Source organism: Nanorana parkeri, unplaced genomic scaffold (assembly GCF_000935625.1).
Source record: "Nanorana parkeri isolate BGI_ZX_2015 unplaced genomic scaffold, ASM93562v1 scaffold1309, whole genome shotgun sequence".
In the NCBI taxonomy this organism is placed as follows: domain Eukaryota; kingdom Metazoa; phylum Chordata; class Amphibia; order Anura; family Dicroglossidae; genus Nanorana; species Nanorana parkeri.
The window spans coordinates 28,536-48,138 of record NW_017307577.1 but is presented as its reverse complement, the minus strand read 5'-3'; the positions used below and the strand labels follow the sequence as shown (position 1 = coordinate 48,138).

At 43.3% G+C, this 19,603-nt stretch overlaps 1 protein-coding gene across 1 annotated transcript in view; it reads left to right on the top strand.

Moving 5' to 3' along the window:
* Window positions 1-17,052, top strand: part of TERT (telomerase reverse transcriptase) — a 127,147-nt gene extending 110,095 nt beyond the window's left edge. The window contains exons 15-17 of the mRNA XM_018569233.1: window positions 3,037-3,161; window positions 8,890-9,027; window positions 16,949-17,052. Of these exons, the coding sequence (XP_018424735.1) occupies window positions 3,037-3,161; window positions 8,890-9,027; window positions 16,949-17,052 (367 nt within the window). The remainder of the gene's footprint in view (window positions 1-3,036; window positions 3,162-8,889; window positions 9,028-16,948) is intronic.
* The last annotated feature ends 2,551 nt before the right edge of the window (window positions 17,053-19,603 follow it).

The window sequence follows — 19,603 nt, the reverse complement described above, 5'->3', positions numbered from 1 at the left end:
TTTATGCTTCCCCCCTCTATATCTGTTGCCTCGTCTTCTGCGTCGGATCGCGACTGAGGGCGTCGCCCTCGTGGCCCCGAACTGGCCTCGGAGGGCGTGGTACGCGGACGTGGTTCAGCTGGTGATGGACGCACCGTGGCGGCTGCCTTTGCATCCCGGTCTTATGTCCCGGGTACCTGTGTTCCATTCTTCACAGTCGCTGGCTTTGACGGCGTGGCTGTTGAGAGCCAGGTCCTGAAGGACCGGGGTTTGTCTGATGCGGTCATATCCACAATGCTTAGGGCGCGCAAAGCAGTTTCTTGTAAGATTTACCATCGCACGTGGAGGGCCTGTTTTGCCTAGTGTGAGGCTGGGGCCCTGTCCCCGCGTTTATTCTCCGTCAGCGGAATTCTTGCAGCGCGGGGTGGCTCGGGGGCTGGCCTTGAGTGCTGTGAAGGGCCAACTCTCTGCCTTGGCGGTGCTTTTCCAGCGTCTTTTGGCGTCTAATGCTCTGGTTCGCACTTTTGTTCAGGGGGTCACACTCATGGCTCCCCCTGTCCACTCGCCTTTGGCTCAGTGGGATCTGAATCTCGCGCCTTCAGTGTTAAGGGAATCTCTGTTTGAACCTCTTCAGGAGATTCCGCTTAAAGTGGCCTTTTTGGTGGCCATCACTTCCGTTCGGCGGGTGTCTGAGTTGGCTGCCTTGTCCTGCAAAGCTCTGTTGCTGGTTTTGCATAGGGACAAGGCGGTTCTTCGTCCTCGGCCGGCATTCCTGTTGAAGGTTGTGTCGGCATTCCATCTGAATGAGGACATGGTCTTACCTTCCCTGTGTCTGAAGCCGGTCCATAGGAAGGAGCGTGCGCTCCAATGTTTGGATGTGGTTCGCGCTCTCAGGGTTTATTTGGAAGCTACGGCTTCTTTCCACGAGACGAACTCTCTGTTTGTGCTCACGGGGGGCCCTCATAAGGGCCGTGCCGCGTCGGCGGCTACCATCTCTAGGTGGATTCGTACGGTTGTGGTTCAGGCGTACGCCGTTAAGGGGCATGAACCTCCGTTTCCTGTCACTGCCTATTCTACTAGGGCTGTTGGGGCTGCCTGGGCTTCCGCCATGGGGCCTCTGTTTCTCAGGTTTGTAAGGCCATTACTTGGTCTTCTGTTCACACCCTTGTTAAATTTTACAAGGTGGGTGTTTTGGCATCGGGGGATGCTGGTTTGGGGTGCAAAGTGTTGCAGGCGGCTCTTTGAGGTGTCTTTTGGGTGTTGGTTGTTATTGCCCATCCCTCAGTGTGTACTGCTTGGTGACATCCCTACCATTCAGGATCTACGATCTGTTGCCCTGTGTCCTTCAATGAACGGGAGAGAAAATAGGATTTTTGTACTCACCGTAAAATCCTTTTCTCTCCGTTCATTGAAGGACACAGGTCCCGCCCTCTTTTATGGGGTGTACACTCCTAACTGCTTGTTACTTACTGGAGACTTGTCAGCAAGTGAGGGGTTGGGCCACCAGCAGGGGCCGCCCCTAGGCTGTCTTGTCTTTTTGTTATGTGCCTAGCGTCCTACTCCTGCAGGTGGCGATATACCCTACCATTCAGGATCTACGATCTGTTGCCCTGTGTCCTTCAATGAACGGAGAGAAAAGGATTTTACGGAGTACAAAAATACTATTTTTACCCCCTCTTCAATCACCTCCAACAGCCAAAGCGAGAAGGACCAGTCTTCATCAACCCGTCCATCCGCCACACCAGCATTCCAAAACAATACCAACCCTTCTAAGTTTTCCAGAAAGGAGACTTCCAAAAACCTGTAGGTTTTTGCCTGGTTGTGGCGCTTCCCCTCCCATTTTTGCTTCTTCTGGTTTGGTAACATATAATGCACAATATCTCCGAAACCAAACCGGCACAGGCTTTTATTTTTGCGGCACAAAGGCAGCACAAACTATGGTGTGTTTGTTTTTTAAATGTAATAACATGGGGTGCTCAGCAACTATAATGCGCAATATCTCCAAAACCAAAGTGGCACAAACTAATGGCGTGCTTGTTTTTAAAATAATATGGGGTGCAAAGTGGGCGGGGCTTGAAAATAAATGAAATGTCCAATATCTCAAAAAACGAACTGGCACAAACGCTTGTTTTTGCAGCACAAACGAATGGTGTAATTTTTACTCAGGTTTTACAAACATGGGGTGCCAACTTCACACAGATAGTCAAGAATGTCAGCAAAGTAACAAAATATTGTTACAAAATGAAAAGAAAGAAAGAAGCTGAGAGATAGGTGTTAGTCTGTAACAACTTATGCTGGTTTGCTGACAAAGAATCTGACAGCTATCATAGAATACACAAGTGTTTAACTGTTCCCTTTTAGGTTTGGTAGGAATTTTAAGGGAGACCCCAATGCCGTAAAAAAACGTGGGGTTCCCCCCTAAAATCACATACCAGACCCTTAATCCAGGCATCAGGGCAGGAAAAGGGCGAACGCCCTCCTTCCACCATACCAGGCCACATGCCCTCGGCATTGGGAGGGTGCTTTTCCAGGGTGGACCAGATGAGGAGAAGGGCCTCTTCCCCACATCCGAAAATAAACAAAACACATTTTTTGCCGGCTTACATGCCTAGTAAGGCAAGGATTGCTTGCTTTACATCCCTCACATGCTGAGTTTAATGCTGTTTGCTGGGCACAAAGCAAATATAGGCCATATGCTCACTCTTCTTCCACAGAGGGTGCCCCAGTAGGAATTTGTAACCTACAATAATCCTTGAGAAATGATGCCATTTCTTCTACCCTGTGATGTCATCACTGGGTTCTAAAAAATCTTAGAACCCTGTGTACTAATAAAAGGGTGCTTAATTATTAAAAAAATTTGTTATCCACTGTATACTGTGTACCCCTGCATTCTCTGCAATTTGATCATAATTCGCTTGTTTTTTGTTAAATAAAATTTTGAACATTATCACTTGATTTGCAATGTTTTTATTTGTTTTTAACCTAGATATCACCAAGGTATCAGTGGTATACATCCATTTACATATTGATAGTCTAACATATTTTTACCAATCCTAGGTTCCATGCGTGTGTTTTAAAGCTGCCATTTAATCAAAGAGTGAAAAATAATCCATCTTTTTTTCTTACTGTGATTTCTGAAATGGCCCCATGTTTATACACCATTTTTAAAGCCAAGAACAAAGGTACAGTACAGCAATTGCAATATTTTATATTATAATTTAATTAAGTTATACATATATTAACAAATGGAAGAAAAGAAAGGTGATTCTGTATTAATAAGGAGCAGCATCTCTTGCTGCAAAAAAACTGCAAATGCAATAATATTGATTTGTATGTAAAAGTATGTTTTCATCTACCTGATTAACATTCAGAAGAAGGCCAGATTAAAGATTTTTAAAAGTTTAAGATAGGAGAGGCTGGAGTAGCAACAAATGGTTAACAGGGTCAGAGGCTAAAAGCAATTCAAGAAGAATGCTTAAACTATAATATACAGAGGTAGTTTGCTACTTTCAAATGAATGTGCCTTTTGGGGGGTTTTTTTCTTCTCTGTATGGGTTATAGGTTGAATTAGATGGACTTGTGTCTTTTTTCAACCTGACTAACTATGTAACTATGTTTATTTAGATTTAAAGGGAAGATTGAGAGGGCTGAGGAGTTCCAAGAGGTCTTTAGAGTTTTGGTGTTATTTCCATTTGAGCAGGAAGGGGAATGCCAATAGGAAAGGATAGATTAAAGTCACAAATATTTTCCTCCCCCACCATGCTGCTTTAAGGACTTAACTTAACTTAAATGATACCTCTTGAGCCGATCATCTTCTTCCACTTGTATTCAGCAAACCCTCCAGCGCTAGTGCCAGTCTCTGATCCTCCGCAGACTCCTGTCTCTTCCTGTCCCACGGAGCCTTTCTGACGTGCACACTCCCGTCTATTCAGCTCCACTCTGTCTCTCCTTCTCCCCGCCAAAAATCTCTGCTTGCACCCACCCCATCATCCTGCTCGGTCACTCGAGAATCTTCAGATCTTCGGATGGGAGAGAGCGGCGGAGACACAGGTAAGTAATTACTTTTTTGGTAACTTTTTTTTTAATTTTTTGTAATCTACTAGCAGTAGATATGTGCAAAAAAAGAACAAGTGTTTATACGTTAAAGAAGAACTAAAAGAAAACATGCTTAATCCTTGCAGTGGGGATACCCCCGCATTGCAAGGGTTAAGTGCTCGTTTTTTTGTCTTGGTTCAAAAATAACAAAGTTGCACTCACCCGAACCTCCAAGCCAACCAGCTGTCACAGCGATACCTCCTGCCTGTCTCCTCCTCCGCTGCAGCATTAGAATCTTTCTCAGCATATACACAGGGGAATTCATCAAAACTGGAGCAGACAGAATCTGGGGCAGATGTTCACGGCAACCAATCAGGTTCTATCTTTAGTTTGTTTCGTTAGGCTTTGAAAATGAAAGAAAGAAGCTTATTGGTTGCCATGGACAACTGCTCCATATTCTGTCCTGCTCCATTTTTGTTAACTTCCCCACACAGTGTATAGACATGATGATTTACGGGACCTTAGACTGGTTCAGAGGTTTTTGAACCTAGCCAAAAAGGAGCAGTTAACCCTTGCAGTGCAGGAGTAGCCCCACTGCAAGGGTTAATAAAACATTTTCCTGAAGTTCTTCTTTAAATAGAAATAAGAGAATCACAGGGGGGGGATTTATCAAAACTGGAGCAGACAGAATCCGGAGCAGCTGCCCATGACATCCAATCAGCTTCTCTCCTCAGTTGTTTCAGGTAAGCTTTGCAAATTAAAGAGAGAAGCTGGTTGGTTGCATGGGCAACTACAGATTCTGCCTGCTCCAGTTTTGACAAATTCCCCTCTGTGTTTCTACTTTTGCAGCAAATTGGGATAACACCTATTTAAATTTTTTTACGTTTCTTTTTTACATAGCATAACTTAATTTTTTTAAATTGCTGCTTGCACAATCCATGATCTATTTTGATAGAAATGTTCTCTGTACTGAATTTTGTTCTGGAATCCAAGGGGGACTGAGCAAGTTAAAGTAGTATAAGGTTCTGGGTGTTTTTTACCTTAATGGATTCTCTGCATTCGCATAAAAACGGCCCAGCACCTTTTTTCTCCCTCAGTCCCTCAGAAGTCTGCTATAGGCTCCTTCTGCCATCAATCAAAGATGGAAGGGGCATGGCCTGCCACAGGGCTGTGCAGCAGCCTCCAGCAAAGGAGGGTCCACTTAAGGGGGAAAAAAAAAGATGGCTTTAATATCACTTTAATGTTAAAATAAATATTCCTGTCTCTACTTTGCTGGCAGATATCATTATCAGGCGTGAACTAGATTTGAATGCTGTCTGTCCTAAAGCTGGATACACACGGATCAAATTTCAGCTGCCTCAGCAGAAATCGAATGACATTGGATCCGTGGGTTGCCCTATCTCCTCGACAAAACTCAATCATTTGATTGACTTTTGTCATGGGAATATGCTGGAAAATGCTCAGAATACAGTTAGTGTGGATGGAGAAATCTGTTGAAATATTCTTATTATTCAACCTCATAAGCTGAACAAAAAACATCTATCCATGTGTACCCAGTTTTACATAAGATTAAAGTTCTAAAATCATTGTATATTAATGAGAAGAAACTTAGGCTGTCCCTAGTCTTTCTATGGGGACAGCCTAAGTTACCTGTCACTTGGAAACAGAGAAGCTTGCAATGGCCTGCTGCACAGATGCATCTATAAGCTTAGAAATATTGTTTTAGGTATGTTGTGTGAATAGGAACACTTAAAAAACATTTAATGGGGTTTTCTCAAATTTAACTGCAAAAGTAGAAATACATTTTAACCCTTTCACTGACGAGGCCTTTTTTTTTTTTAAATTCCTTTCACACCTTATAATCCACATTTTAGACCTGAAAAATACTTAAGTTAAACCAATACTTAATACTTAACCAAAATGTATATATTTTCTAAAAGCAAAGACCCTATAGAATTAAATGGTCACTGTCATGTTTCACATGCAATTATGATATGCCTTTAAATATTGTATGTGTTCCATCTGTCTCTGGTGTTTCTCTCCTCCCCTCCCCATAGCTCAGTTTTCCTCTGTATAGATAGCTCCACTCTTTTTCTCTTTTGGTCCAGTTTTTGCATCATCTGCACATGTCATTGTGTTGAGTGGATCACATCATAATTTTTTGATCTATTCAATGTTCACTGTTGCACGATCCTCACAGTTTTGGATTAAACTTCTAAATGATCTTCAAGGTGTCTATTGGATTGAGTCACTATCTGCCAATGCAGCTAAGATTGTCGGTTATTGCTATCTCGCCACAACTGTAAGTTATAGAGATCACACTTTCAATGCTTAAACTGGAGAGGCAGAACAGTCAAAAGATTATCAGAAAGATCCAGTCAGAAGATTGTTATAAAGATCCAGTCAAACATCTTTTAAAGGATCCTTGCTAGCTCTGGATACATAGTGAGATGTTCTATTGACACTGGAAAATAGCAGCTTACAGAAAGTGCAGCCATTACTACACAAGCCTGTATATGCCATCAAGCAAATCTCAGCATAGCACTCATCTGTTTCATGACAGTATGACTGCAGCGACAGTTCATACGTTGCATACAAACAGTTTATACAGTGCCTCTATATACATTAACACATGGCTTTCTGTTTGTGTATATTATAAGAAAGTGAAACTAAACTTGGCTTCAATTGGTTGCCTAGGAAACCTGAGCACCAGCCAGAGCAAATTGATACATTTATCTGCTGCCCTAAAGGTGCCCATACACTTTACAACCCTCGCAAGACTTTTGTCTTGCAAGGGTTGTAAAGTAATTTTAAAAAACGTACTATCTGCCTATCTTGGACAGGCAGATCGTACTTGCGATCATCGAGGGGGCGGGCTTCCGATGACTGCAACGCTGAACGTGCAATGTGTGGGTACGCACACTGGCCCGTTCGGCAGTCATCTCTCGATCATGTTAAAAACCAGCCGAAAATCGTACGATTCTGGGCTGGTTTTCCAACATGCTCGAAATACAAAAATTCTCGTACGATCGCGGGATTTCCCGCGATTCTCGTACGAGAATCGTGCAGTGTATGGGCACCTTTAGACTGTATCATTAACTCTCTCCTTGTTAGCACAAATGTTTCAGCAAAACACTATACAATCTGGGTAAACTAATGCACAGCCAGATTCAGAACTCCTTTCAGACCAGGAATTAAATCCTGAACCAAACAAAAGGGAAAAACGTTTAGTAAAACCAACTTGGAAGGTTCAACAGAACCATGAAGCTGACAAGGAGGAACTACAGTCTAATATCAATGACTTATAGTCTAATGCTGTTAAATGCATGTCTACTCTCTCTCAACCAGCTCATGAGGCATTGCAACTAGAGGGCGCTATTAAGCAATTGAATGTTGCTTATGAGAGTTATCAAAGACTGTGTTAAATACAGACATTCCTCGCTTACCGACTTACCTACTTTGCGACCACTCGCACTTATGACCGACCTCCGATCGACCTCAGACCTTGCGTGTCAGCGTCAGTGCGACGTGTCGCCGGCGGAAGTTAGTTCCTCCGTTCTTCACTGCGGGTCCCGTTAAGTATTTTATTGCCCGATGTACAGTACACTGTTATGTACTGTACATCTGCAACACAGAGTTCCTCACTTAACGACCAATTCGTTTAACGACCTGGTCATAGGAGCGGAACTCGGTCGTTAAGTGAGGAATACCTGTATACTGATCTCTTAAAGCGTTACAACACTGAAAGGTCATGGGAAGAATTAAAGGGATTTGACAAGCTCAATCATGAAAGAGACCACTTAGTAGCACAAACAAAGACAAGGGCAGAAGTGAGAATCACTCAGCTCCATGAATCCAGATCTCATCGCTCTGCATCCACTAGACACTTCACAAGATCCTCCAAATCCCTACAATCAAGATCTTCTACACTCAGCCAACAACTCATTAAAGCCTGTGCAGATGCAGAAGCTGAGAAGGAAGCTGAAGCTGCACATCAGAAACCGGAGAAGGAAGCTGAAGCTGCACACCAGAAAGCAGAAATGGAAGCTGAAGCTGCACGCCAGAAAGCAGAAATGGAAGTTTTGGAAAAACAATGAGCATGCCACAGCCATGGCAAGATTAAGGGTTTTAGAACAAGCCACTAGTGAAAGACAACAGTAATACGAAAAGGAGGATTTGTTTAATCAGAAGAGTGTTTATCCCATCCATGAAAGACACTCACCACAATTATGTTTGTTGACCAATGAGATATATGGTCATGGATCTCTGGTGAGTGTGTTCTCTAATCTTGTCCAAGTCATGACGAATAAGTGTATACTCCACTGCCAGTTGCTCTCTTTTAGTAGAAAAAGTCACCTTACAACTCTGAATGGCCTCCAGAATCGTCTTTGTCCCAGATGAACTCGCGGGGGCAACCCAAGGCCCCACTGACACCTCCAGTGACTCCCCAGCAGCTGCTCACTGAAGCTCCTCCATGCCACAAGAAGGAAGCTCCGACACAGGTGCGCCAGGGAAGACAAGATGGTGGAATCAGTACTCGCGGCTAGGCCTTTTGGATCGTTGCTTCTGTGCAGCCGGGTGTCTCCCCAACTTGGATGGCATCCGTGGGACCCCCAGGAATCACTGCACCCCAGTGGAAAACAGGTAAGTCTCAAAACTTTGGTATTCAGCAGGATGGAGATGGATGCAACAAGCGGGAGGATGGAGCTCAGTCAAACACGTCCAACGCTCTTCACATCTCAGCCACGCCACCCAATGAGGGTTTTTTTTAATGAGCATTTATCACTTTGTTTGCATAATTTTTGTTAATCTTTATTTGATCCACACGTTTTAGGTATGCATATCTGTTTTTATTTATTTATTTTATATCTGCAGGCTTTGCTCTTAAAAGGAAGGATGCAGCTGTGCCATTCCCCTTTGAATCAGCACAGTGGCTGTGTTACCATGCATTCATTACCAAGTTGTCCAAGCACAAAGCTTTGTACAAATGTTTACTTGGTTCTCTTCAATATTGTAAGTAGATGGCTGTTGTGCTATTGGTTGGGTCTATTAGATTTAAACATAAGCACTTGTGTTTACTAAGAGATGCCATATATTATTCCCAAGCCCAGCATACATAAGAATCATCTGTTTACATATTCAAGGCTTCCCCCAAATTCCACAATTCAAAGTCTTGTACCTATTTAAAAGCTTATATATTGGGTGATTTGTTTATTGACGCGGCAAGAACCCCCTTGGTATTTATCAAATGGGAACTATTGTCATCGATTAGTTGGTTGGATTGATAAATATAAAGAAAGTCTACGCTATGGAAGCTGTCTCCAAAGTAATAAATAAATATCAAATAAGATTTTAAAAAAAGCTCCCGTGCTAATTAAATAAATAAATTACATCATACAGATTCACCGTGCTAATCAATAATCGTAATGAAAAGTGAAGTAAGCAATCGCCGCGGCGGTAGTGTCCCATCTCTGGTCCCGCCGGCGGCACTCCTCGATGAGTATCCACTCGCCCCCACGCAATTTTCACTCGCCAATTGCGAGGGGGCGAGTGGAAATTTTGAGGACTCATAATAGTATAATAATAAAAAGGTGTCTCATTATAATATCTCCAGTAGAGATCATGTGTAAATTGATAATTATAAAATCCACCAATAATTGATGCAAATTAAGTGGCAAAGTGCAAACAAGAACTTCTCCTCTCTGTGCTCTGTCACTAGAAAGCTTCCAGTTCAGGGGAGGTCATTTACAAAATGGCATCAACTATTAATGGACTTTATAATATTAATTTTCACTTAATCTCTAATGGAGATATTATAATGAGAGACACATTTTATTTGATTATTTATGAACTATATTGGTTTATATGTGATTTATTTGATATCTAGCACTTTATTACTCACGCATTATGATTATTGATTAGCGTGGTGCATGTGTTTGATCTAGTTGATTGGATCCCCTAGCTCTCTCCTTCATGCTGGGGAGGAGGGCACAGCAAGCAGTGGGCGGGTGCAATAGCTAACCTGCTATTGCCAGGGCTTGAAAAATCCACTCTGATGAGAGGACGCCGGAGCCCAACGAGTAGCTTCCTGGCCGGCTGTTGTAATTAAACGGCCGGCCGGGAGCTTTATATTCAAGCGATCGCTTGTATTAGCTGCGATCCATGTGTGTGTCGAAATTTACGGTACTTTTATTGTACTTTTTTCATTAAATAGTAAAAAATAAAAGCCCCAGTGGTGATTATTTACCACCAAAAGAAAGCTCTATCTCTCCCTAAGAAATGGTAACATAAATTGCAAGGCTATAGTCCAGTCATGCTAACTGGTGACATTTTTGACTGGTAAAATTTTCCAAGCCCTGGCTTTTGCAATTCGAAATGGCCAATAGCAGGCCGACTATTGCACCAGCCAACTACCTGCTGCATTTACATTCAGCTGTCATTCCCTGGTTGAAGCTATTCAAGCGCCATATGCTTACAATACCATTATAAAAAATAAAAAAATTATAAAAACTTGGGGGGAAAAAAAAGTCATTTTCAGTTTTGGCCTGACAAATTCTGCTGTGGGAGGTGCATTGCATCTTCATTCATTTCAATGGCACCCCCAGTGCGGCTTTCACCCATAGTGTGCTTGCCCGCTCTTGAACACACGGTACTGCAATACCGTGCGTTCCAGTGCAGTGCAATTGCAAAAAATTGTGCATGAAGTTTTATTCTGTGACTTTAGGTTTGTAACACTCCATTTGTGTATTTTATTTTAAATTAAGGATGGTATTTTATTTTTTTATCGGATTAATCGAAAAAATACATCGGCCAACTAATCGATTATGAAAATAATTAGGGATGCACCGATATATCGGCCGAAAGTGTCATTTTCATGCCGATACAGCGGCACATCCCTGGTTTCTTTCCTCCACGCTGGGCGGTGCTCTGTGTCCCAGCGGGGAGGAGAGAAACTGTGATAGCCGGCAGAGCGGTGTGTGGGCGGAGACAGGCCGTGCTGGCACATGAGGCTGAGCTCTCCTCCATACACCGCTCGCTCCACCTCCTGTGACAATGTGTCAGAGGAGAGCAAGGTACAAACACTCAGTGATCGCTGAGTGTTTGTACATAATTGAGGACCTGGTATGTTAACTATAGCCTCAATTATGAATGAATGGGAGTGATCTACATCCCCTCCAGTTCATTCATAGTGGTAGTTATAGTAAACATATCATGTCCTCATGTTATGAATGAACACGAACACTCGTAGAGAATTCCTGTTCATTGATAACAGGGGCTGCAGAAAAAGAGATAAATCTCTTTTATAAATAAATTAGAATAGAAAATTAATTACAAAGATAAAATAAATTAGTCCTTCAAAAGTGGGTAATAAAGATGTATGACTTTTAGAGTTTTCATACTGTAAGTGACTCAAATTTGTAGATTTGAAACTGTTTGAAAATAAGGAAAGTTTGGATTTGCCTACAAGGGAATGAATGTCAATTTGTTAACCTTTATTTCCTGATGGTACAGGACACAGGCAATTCAGAGATGACTGGGGTAATATTCAGATAAAGCCAGGTGATTGGACACTTGCCAGAGCTGTAAGGACCCTCATATAACCCACTCCTTTCCAGGAAATCCTTAGTTTTTTTGCTAGTGTCCTTAGGTGATGGATGTCTCCTTTTTACTAAGGGAGATTTCTGGTAGTTTAGTTGCTGTTTTGATGATGATTTTGAGGCTCTACTATTCCTAACTGCATTCAGCCACAATGGCTACCTCTCCGTTTCTGGACTGTTGGTCCATTGCTTCCTCATGTGGTGCAACGCAATGAGTTAGCTGCAGGGTGCTATACGACGGGTCCAGGGAAGTGGCAGATCCACACAATCTGCCACTTTGCTGTTGTATTAGATCTGCACAATGTGACCCAGTCCCTAAAGACGTACGAAGAAGAAAAGAAGGTGCTAAAGGCGTCCTTGTCATCCTCGACTATCTTTAGTGTCACTATCTGCCACAGCACGGGTGCAAACCCTTCTGTGGTGGCCATTTTTCTTTATCCCTGAGCTAGAGCACGCTCAGGTGCAGTGTCTGGCAGCCATCTGATATTGTGATGATACTTGGAGCGGCTGTGAGCATGGAATTTTCAGTCCGGTTCCATCCAAATACACATGGTATCATCTGGGTGCCTGGAACATTGTAACTGCAGATGGGATTCTCATTTAATCCTTGCTGCGGTCTGTGAGTACCTGTGTGGGACCCCTCATTGTGGCTGATAAGAGACGCAAGGGCACTGGCGATTAAGGGGTAGCTGGCTCTTTAGCTGCTGTGGGCCAAGTGGGCTTCTCTGCGGGCCCCCTAGGAAGGTTATGCCAGATGGCTTGTCTAATAGTCCTCAGCTGAGTTCTCTGCCTTCTTCTATTGCATCTATAGCCCCCTCAGGGGTACTGCATGCCTCTTGAAGCATCTATGCATTAATGGGTCAGCTATCTGTTTTGATTGGCACTTTTTGTCACAAGTCCTCATCCCCTGAGCCTGTCTGACTCTGCTTTCACTGATTCTGATCCTCTCAGGAGGATTTTTCCTTCAACCACCCTATCACAGAAGATGCGTGACACTATTGATGAGCTGAAAAATATGGTCAGGGGATGCTTAGCGATTGATTTGCCTACGCAGTATGTCCCTAAAGTTTCTAATACAGGTTCAGGTCATAACTCCGGTTCCCGAGGAGGAGCGGTTTTGGTTATTGTATTCCAATCAATGTTCCTAAGCCAAGCGGCAGGGTTCGCCCCATCTTGGACCTGAAGGTCCTTAATTAGTATTTGTGGGTTCAGAAGTTCTGCATGAGGTCAGCTCAGTTGTTCGTTGCCTCTCTTCAGCAGGTGAATATCCTTGCCTCAAAGACATCAAGGATGCCTACCTACATGTTCCCATCTTCCCTCCTCAGCTGCAAATTCTTCGCTTCACCTTGAATACACATTAGCATAATATAGATGTAGATCTAGAATGGGAATTTTGAAATGTATATAAACAGGGAAACTGTTTTACTCAGTAATTCAATTTCACAAAATCCTATCCAAATGTATTTAACTAAGTACACAGCTGGGAAGTACTTGTCTTTTCAGTAAAAAAAAAAAAACACAAATGGTTTACACAGTATAGTGCAATAACAGTATTCGATGCATACAGTACTGCAGTAGATTGGGAATTGAGGTGTGGGGCTGGGTTATGGTCAGTAGGACATTGTCCGCAAATAAGCTAGTTTTATATTCTACCCCCGCTACCTCAACTCCCCGCACATTAGGATTAGATCGGATCAGATGTATCAGAGGTTCGATGGCTAGGGCAAAAAGGACTGGGGAGAGGGGACAGCCTTGGCGTGTACCCCTCTGAATTGCAATGGTATCTGAGACCTGCGGCAGGGTTCGCCCCATCTTGGACCTGAAGGTCCTTAATTAGTATTTGTGGGTTCAGAAGTTCTGCATGAGGTCAGCTCAGTTGTTCGTTGCCTCTCTTCAGCAGGTGAATATCCTTGCCTCAAAGACATCAAGGATGCCTACCTACATGTTCCCATCTTCCCTCCTCAGCTGCAAATTCTTCGCTTCACCTTGAATACACATTAGCATAATATAGATGTAGATCTAGAATGGGAATTTTGAAATGTATATAAACAGGGAAACTGTTTTACTCAGTAATTCAATTTCACAAAATCCTATCCAAATGTATTTAACTAAGTACACAGCTGGGAAGTACTTGTCTTTTCAGTAAAAAAAAAAAAACACAAATGGTTTACACAGTATAGTGCAATAACAGTATTCGATGCATACAGTACAATTCAAACTTGAGATGCAGATGCATTGTTATACATTATAATGACATCCAGTGTATAACCAAGGGAAAGATAAAAAAAGAAACGAAAGTCAGATAGGGGGTCCATCGGTGGGGGTAGCACCATTAGCAACAAGAAGGTATCCCAACGGGTCCGTGAGCCTTAGTTCTAGGTTAAGGCCATCCAACTCAACCATATGGTCGCACAAGAATCTGTCACAATAAGGTAAGATTATACATATCCATGTTGGGGTGATGATACAGAATCCATGGTTCCCATACGTCTAGAAATTTAGTGGTAGTATCCGCCAGGATACAGGACAATCTTTTATTTAGCATAATGTTGTCTAACCTTTGTGTAAATTCTCCATAGGGGATAATTTGTTTCTTCCAATTGCCTGCAATGGTCAGTTTAGCAGTTCACGTAAGTGGGGCGTGTTGAGCCTTTTTCCTCACCTTCATTGAGGACACCCAGTGCTGTAGTTGTATGAAGCGGAATAGTTCTGTGTTGGGGACCCCTTTATGTTCCTTAAGGTATGACCAAGTTGGGGTGGTGTTTGTGCAAAGGAAGTCGTATAGTCTGTTGTACCCATTTTCCCCCCACCATTTAAATAGAGTTGGGTTGTTGTATGCCGGGGGAATAAAGGTTGAGAGCTTATGGGAAGAAGGGGTAGGTACGGAGATATAAGATCAGATGAATACTTTAGTGAGTCCCACACTTTTAAAGCGTGTTTCATAGGGGGGGCTGAGTGTTAGTGGCCTGGCCAAGGGCGGTAACCATGGGAGTGCTGCAAGGGGGATCGGATAACTTTCAGGATTTCCAGCAGGGTCCAGAGTGGGATGTGTGTATAGTGACCAGGGGCAAGAGCTGGGACGCCTGGTAGTAAAGAGTTATGTTTGGCACACCAATGCCTCCTTCTGTTTTATGTTTGTATAGTGTGTACCGTGGTGTCCTTGGCCGTAGGGGGTGCCAGATAAACGGCATTATGCTCCGTTGAAAAGATCTTAAAGCAAATGACGGCACCGCTATTGGCAAGACTCTAAAGAAGTACAACAGTCTAGGTAGTATGGTCATTTTGACAGCTGCAAGTCTGCCAAACCAAGAGAGGTTATGTCGCGTCCAATTGGTCAGTTACCCGGTCCCTCTTGAGAGCAATAGAGTCAAATAACTTGTACGTGACACTTCATGTCCAACCAAAATAACGTGAATTAAGCGAGCTCCTTTTCAGTGGTAGGTCGGCATAAATGACTGCAATAGGCAGAAAACTTTCAAGCCAACGGTGGCATACAGTCCCAAAGACCAAGGAGGCTGGAATAACATTAGTAACCCGGATCACCTAACGGTGTATAGAGGGCAAGGGGCCCTATGAAGGGAGTATTGGCCACCGGCCGGTGGCGTAGCAGGATTGCTGTCATTCAGGTAGGGTCAGGGGGTGCTGACGGTCCCTTCCGTTGTTGGATGGGCTGCTGCTTAGGCCTTTGCTTCCTCTCCCACAGAGGGCTCGGGGGTGGTCAGCGAGGACTGGTCGCGGGTTGCGAGGATGTCTTCTGTGGTGAAGTGTGGAGCCCAATATCCCTGAGCGCCTGTCTCAGCTCCGTGGGAGTTGTAGTTGCATATGTTTTGCCTTGGTAGACAAACAGAAGTTTAAAGGGGAATCCCCACCGGTAAGCAATACCTTGACTTTTCAATGTGTCCAGAAACTATTTCAAGGCACGGCGACGTTGTATAGTTGTGGGGGAGAGGTCAGCAAATATCTGGAACGAGTGCCCTTGGAAGATGAGTTCTTTCCGGCCCCTTGCTGCCCGCATCACTGCCTCCTTAGTACGGTAAAAAGAAAACTTAGCGATTACCGTAGGGCCATTTGGGCGTTTTGGGGCTAGTGCTCTGTGTATACGATCGAACTCCAGTCTCTCTACTGGCATCGAGGGTATGAGCTCTTGCAAAAGGGCCGTGATTGTGGATTGCAGATCCTCTATGGATTCAGGTAGGCCGCGAAAGTGGAGGTTCCTGCGTCTGGCTCTGTTCTCCATATCCTCCACCTTGTCCATCAGGGCAATGATGTCAGTATTAGCAGTGTCCAGGTCGTGCTCATGAGATTCCATCAATGATGTCAGTATTAGCAGTGTCCAGGTCGTGCTCATGAGATTCCATCACCTCAATAACATCCTCCACCTTCTTCTCTAGCTGATCTGTACGTGCACCTAGATCCCTGTGCTCTCTGGTCAAGGTCTCATTTAGCTTGTCAGAGACTGCCGTCAGTTCAGTGTGCAGCATTGCTCGAAATTTCTCCAAGAGTGCTGCATCTCTAGGATCTACTCGGTCGTCTCCCTGGGTCATGGGCAGGCTATCTAGGGAGTCGTGCTCGTCTAATATAAGGCGCGGTGAAGCAGTCAGCCCTGGTGCTGTTCGGGCGGCCGCCATCTTGGGAGTACCTCGTTTCTGGGGCTTTGACTTCCGTACATCTTTTTGCCTCCTGCTCTGCCGCATATCGCCGCCACTGGAGTGCCGAGGGTCGGTGAGTGATTTTCAGTGTCCTGGTGTCACTCAAGCTGCTAATGATAGCTTAACGTTGCTCTCAGGGGACCGGTTGTTGCGGAGCCTCTTCAGAACCGCGGCCATCTTACTCAGCGGCTCGCCACGCCTCCAAAATAAGACCTTTTTAATGGAGACCCCAGTGTTTATCTACACAGAGGGGTACTCAACACCAATAGCCCCCCAGTAGTAAACCATATCATTCTGTTTTTACGGTTGAAAAAAAGATCATTTTGAGGTCACTGTGTAACACCACCATATCATTTTATTAGCAGGTATCCAGGTGAAATCTGAAATTGAGGTAGCCTGAGAAAACACAGGAAGAAATGTTGCCAGATGATGTATTTAAACAAATTAATTTTCCAGTTTTCATAGTAGGTTTTATGTTGAGGTCCTTGGTTTAATTTTTTTAGCCTATACTGGCCACTTTGGAATTGTTCTGGGACCTTAAATGTAAAAGCATTTCCTTGCAAATATGGTATAATAATTTTAAATGCATTAAATTAGTCTTAAAATCTACATGTTTTACTTACTGTCTAAAGTCTATGCTGTATTTTTCTATGGATAGTTAACTTAATTTAATTTGTGTTGTTTTAGGCAAAATACAAGTAACAGCAAAACTGCGGGAGGAAACCACTAGTCTGTTAAGAGCAGTAACCCATTCTTCACTTCATATTGACTTTACATGTATAGGAGATTAACTTTGTTGTTTTGAAAAGTATGTGTATAAACTGTGATGGATTTTGCCGTTTATTGCAAATAAGATCTTCCTGAATTATTAAATGTTTTTAATTCAAGCACACCTGTATTGTAGAGGGCTGTCCAATTGCATAAAACTGCTTGTAACCAGCAATCTGGAGTTGTGGACGCACTAAATGGATATGCAGGCCAAGTATTATCATTGTCACCTTTTGCAATCTCCATGTGCTCTCTGACAATAATAGAATAGGACCAAACGGTGTAGCATAGGCTGTTTAGTAGAACAGCAGCTTCTTGCGAAAAAAGGTACAGTGGAGTGGGCTTTCCCAAATTAAGAGACACCTCCTGAAAAGTATTGCAGATCACTAACTGAGTTGTCTTTCTGCTATACATTTCTCACAAGCTTCCCAGGTTCTGACAGTTTTTTTCTATGAGACGCATACACCTAATTATGGTTGGAATTGGGTCTATATGGCCTTCAGTTTAGATTGAAAAACTGGTATTCACAGAACAACAAATTGCCTGCAACACGTTGAAATAAGCAATTATTTATGGCAATTTAAATGTTATCTTCAGGCCAAGCAGAAAATATTTTTTGTTTTGGTCAATTATTTTTGTATTTAATGGTATACAAATAATTGCTTGCACAGTATTTAATAAAGAAATAACAACTGGGTGTGCATCGTGGCCTTTTTTTCTTCATTGTACAGGTTAAGATTGAAAAATGAATCATGTAAAAACTGTAATAATGTAAATTTAGAAAGTGAATAGTCAAACTTTCGGGAACATTCAGAAAAGGCATTTCTACATGCATGGTGATGAATCGATGTATTGTGGAGGGACAATAGATTGCTCACATATTAAATGAATAGAAATCAATAATGATTATAGCCTAGAACAGCATTTCTCAGCCTTTTTTCAGTTACCACACTTTTTCAAAGTATGCAAAAATCTCAAGGCACTGAGTCTACAATGTAAAAAACGTCATTTTAAAAAAATGGTTCCCCCCAAAATCTACACAAGACCCTTTTTATTGCTGTCTGTGTCCCAGTTAGATAGATTTAATCCTGGTGACCTTTGTCACTGGGAAAGAAATTTAGTAGAAATCCAGATTTCGAGAGTTGTCACAAAAGCAAGATGTAAGGGGAAATCCTCAAGTGGGGACAAGTGTTGCTGTGACAACTGTCTAAGGCAGGTATTTCTCTCATTTTGGTGAGATTTCCTATTATTTCCTGTTGAATCTTCAGGACAGCAAATTAAGGGAAATCTCCCTAGTGGAACAACAATAAACACCCTCTTAAGCATTTTAATCCTTCCCTTCTCTGTGCAAAATAGGCTACACATACTGTACACTTTAAAGAACTTTATCAATCTTCCAAACAAAATATAATTTGTAGCTAACGGGTGATATGCTTTCTGTAACGTTAGCTGAATATTTATTATTGAGTGCAAGGTGGTTTGTCAAAGGGGTAGGCAAACTCCGGCCCTACAGCTGTGGTTAAAATGCATAATGGAGTCATGCTTGTGGTGTCAGTTTTGTAATGCTTCATGTGGTTTGCTGCATGAATGGATGTCACCCCTCCATTATGTGGCATTGCTTAGATCTATTGACCACTAGGTCCAAGCACTGCCTCATTGGAGGAGCTCATATACTCCCCTATACCTCGAAGCAGGGTGTATTGCAGTGGCGGCCACAAAAGTAATGGTGAGGGAGTGCTAGTGAGTATAAACTACTCTAGGCTTTACACAGACACTGTAATTTTGTCCTGACTCCTAAATGTCAGGACTGCAGAATTTTTGCTAACTTGATATTTCATATGAATATATTTAGCATCATTTGTCAATCTCTGACACTGAAGATGTGGTATAATCCAGGGGCGGGCTGACCATTCGGGCGCGGCCACTAGGGGGCCCCACGTGAGAGGCTCCTGGTACCTTTTTATTGGTTGCCAGCTTCGCCTCTATGATCGGTGATACTGCCACTCTCTGAGCTCTGTGCTCCTCCGCACAGGCCTGCCACAGTAACGTCACCAAGATGGCCGCGGCCCGTTAGCAGCGGCGGCCATCTTTAAACCTTGAAGTGCCCATAAAGGCCTGCACGTTTTACAGGCTGCTGCCACTTTGGAAATCGCCGCTCTGGGCTCATCCGCACGGGCTGCCTCACATGAATGTAACCAAGATGGCTGCCATCTTTAAACCTGGAAGTTTCCACAGGCTGGGCCTGGGAACTAATTTTTACACTACTTCAGGGAATTACTAGTTTGCTGAGGGCCCTTCTGCTGAGCTGCAATGTGTGGTATGCCTGCCACACATAGTCAAATTTTTTCAAGAATTCATATTGAGTGGCAGCCATCTTTAATCTAGTCGCGCATGCGCATAGGATGTCCCTGCCTTGCCAGACCTCTGGGTAGGGTTGAGGAGCTTACAGAACCTGCGCTCTGAGGAGAGACAGAAAGGAGGGGAAAGAATCCGCGGAAGCAAGCAGTGGACGGCACAGCAGACGACTGAATAGCTTCTTTTGTAAGTAAATTGTTTTATTATAAATGTAGTTCA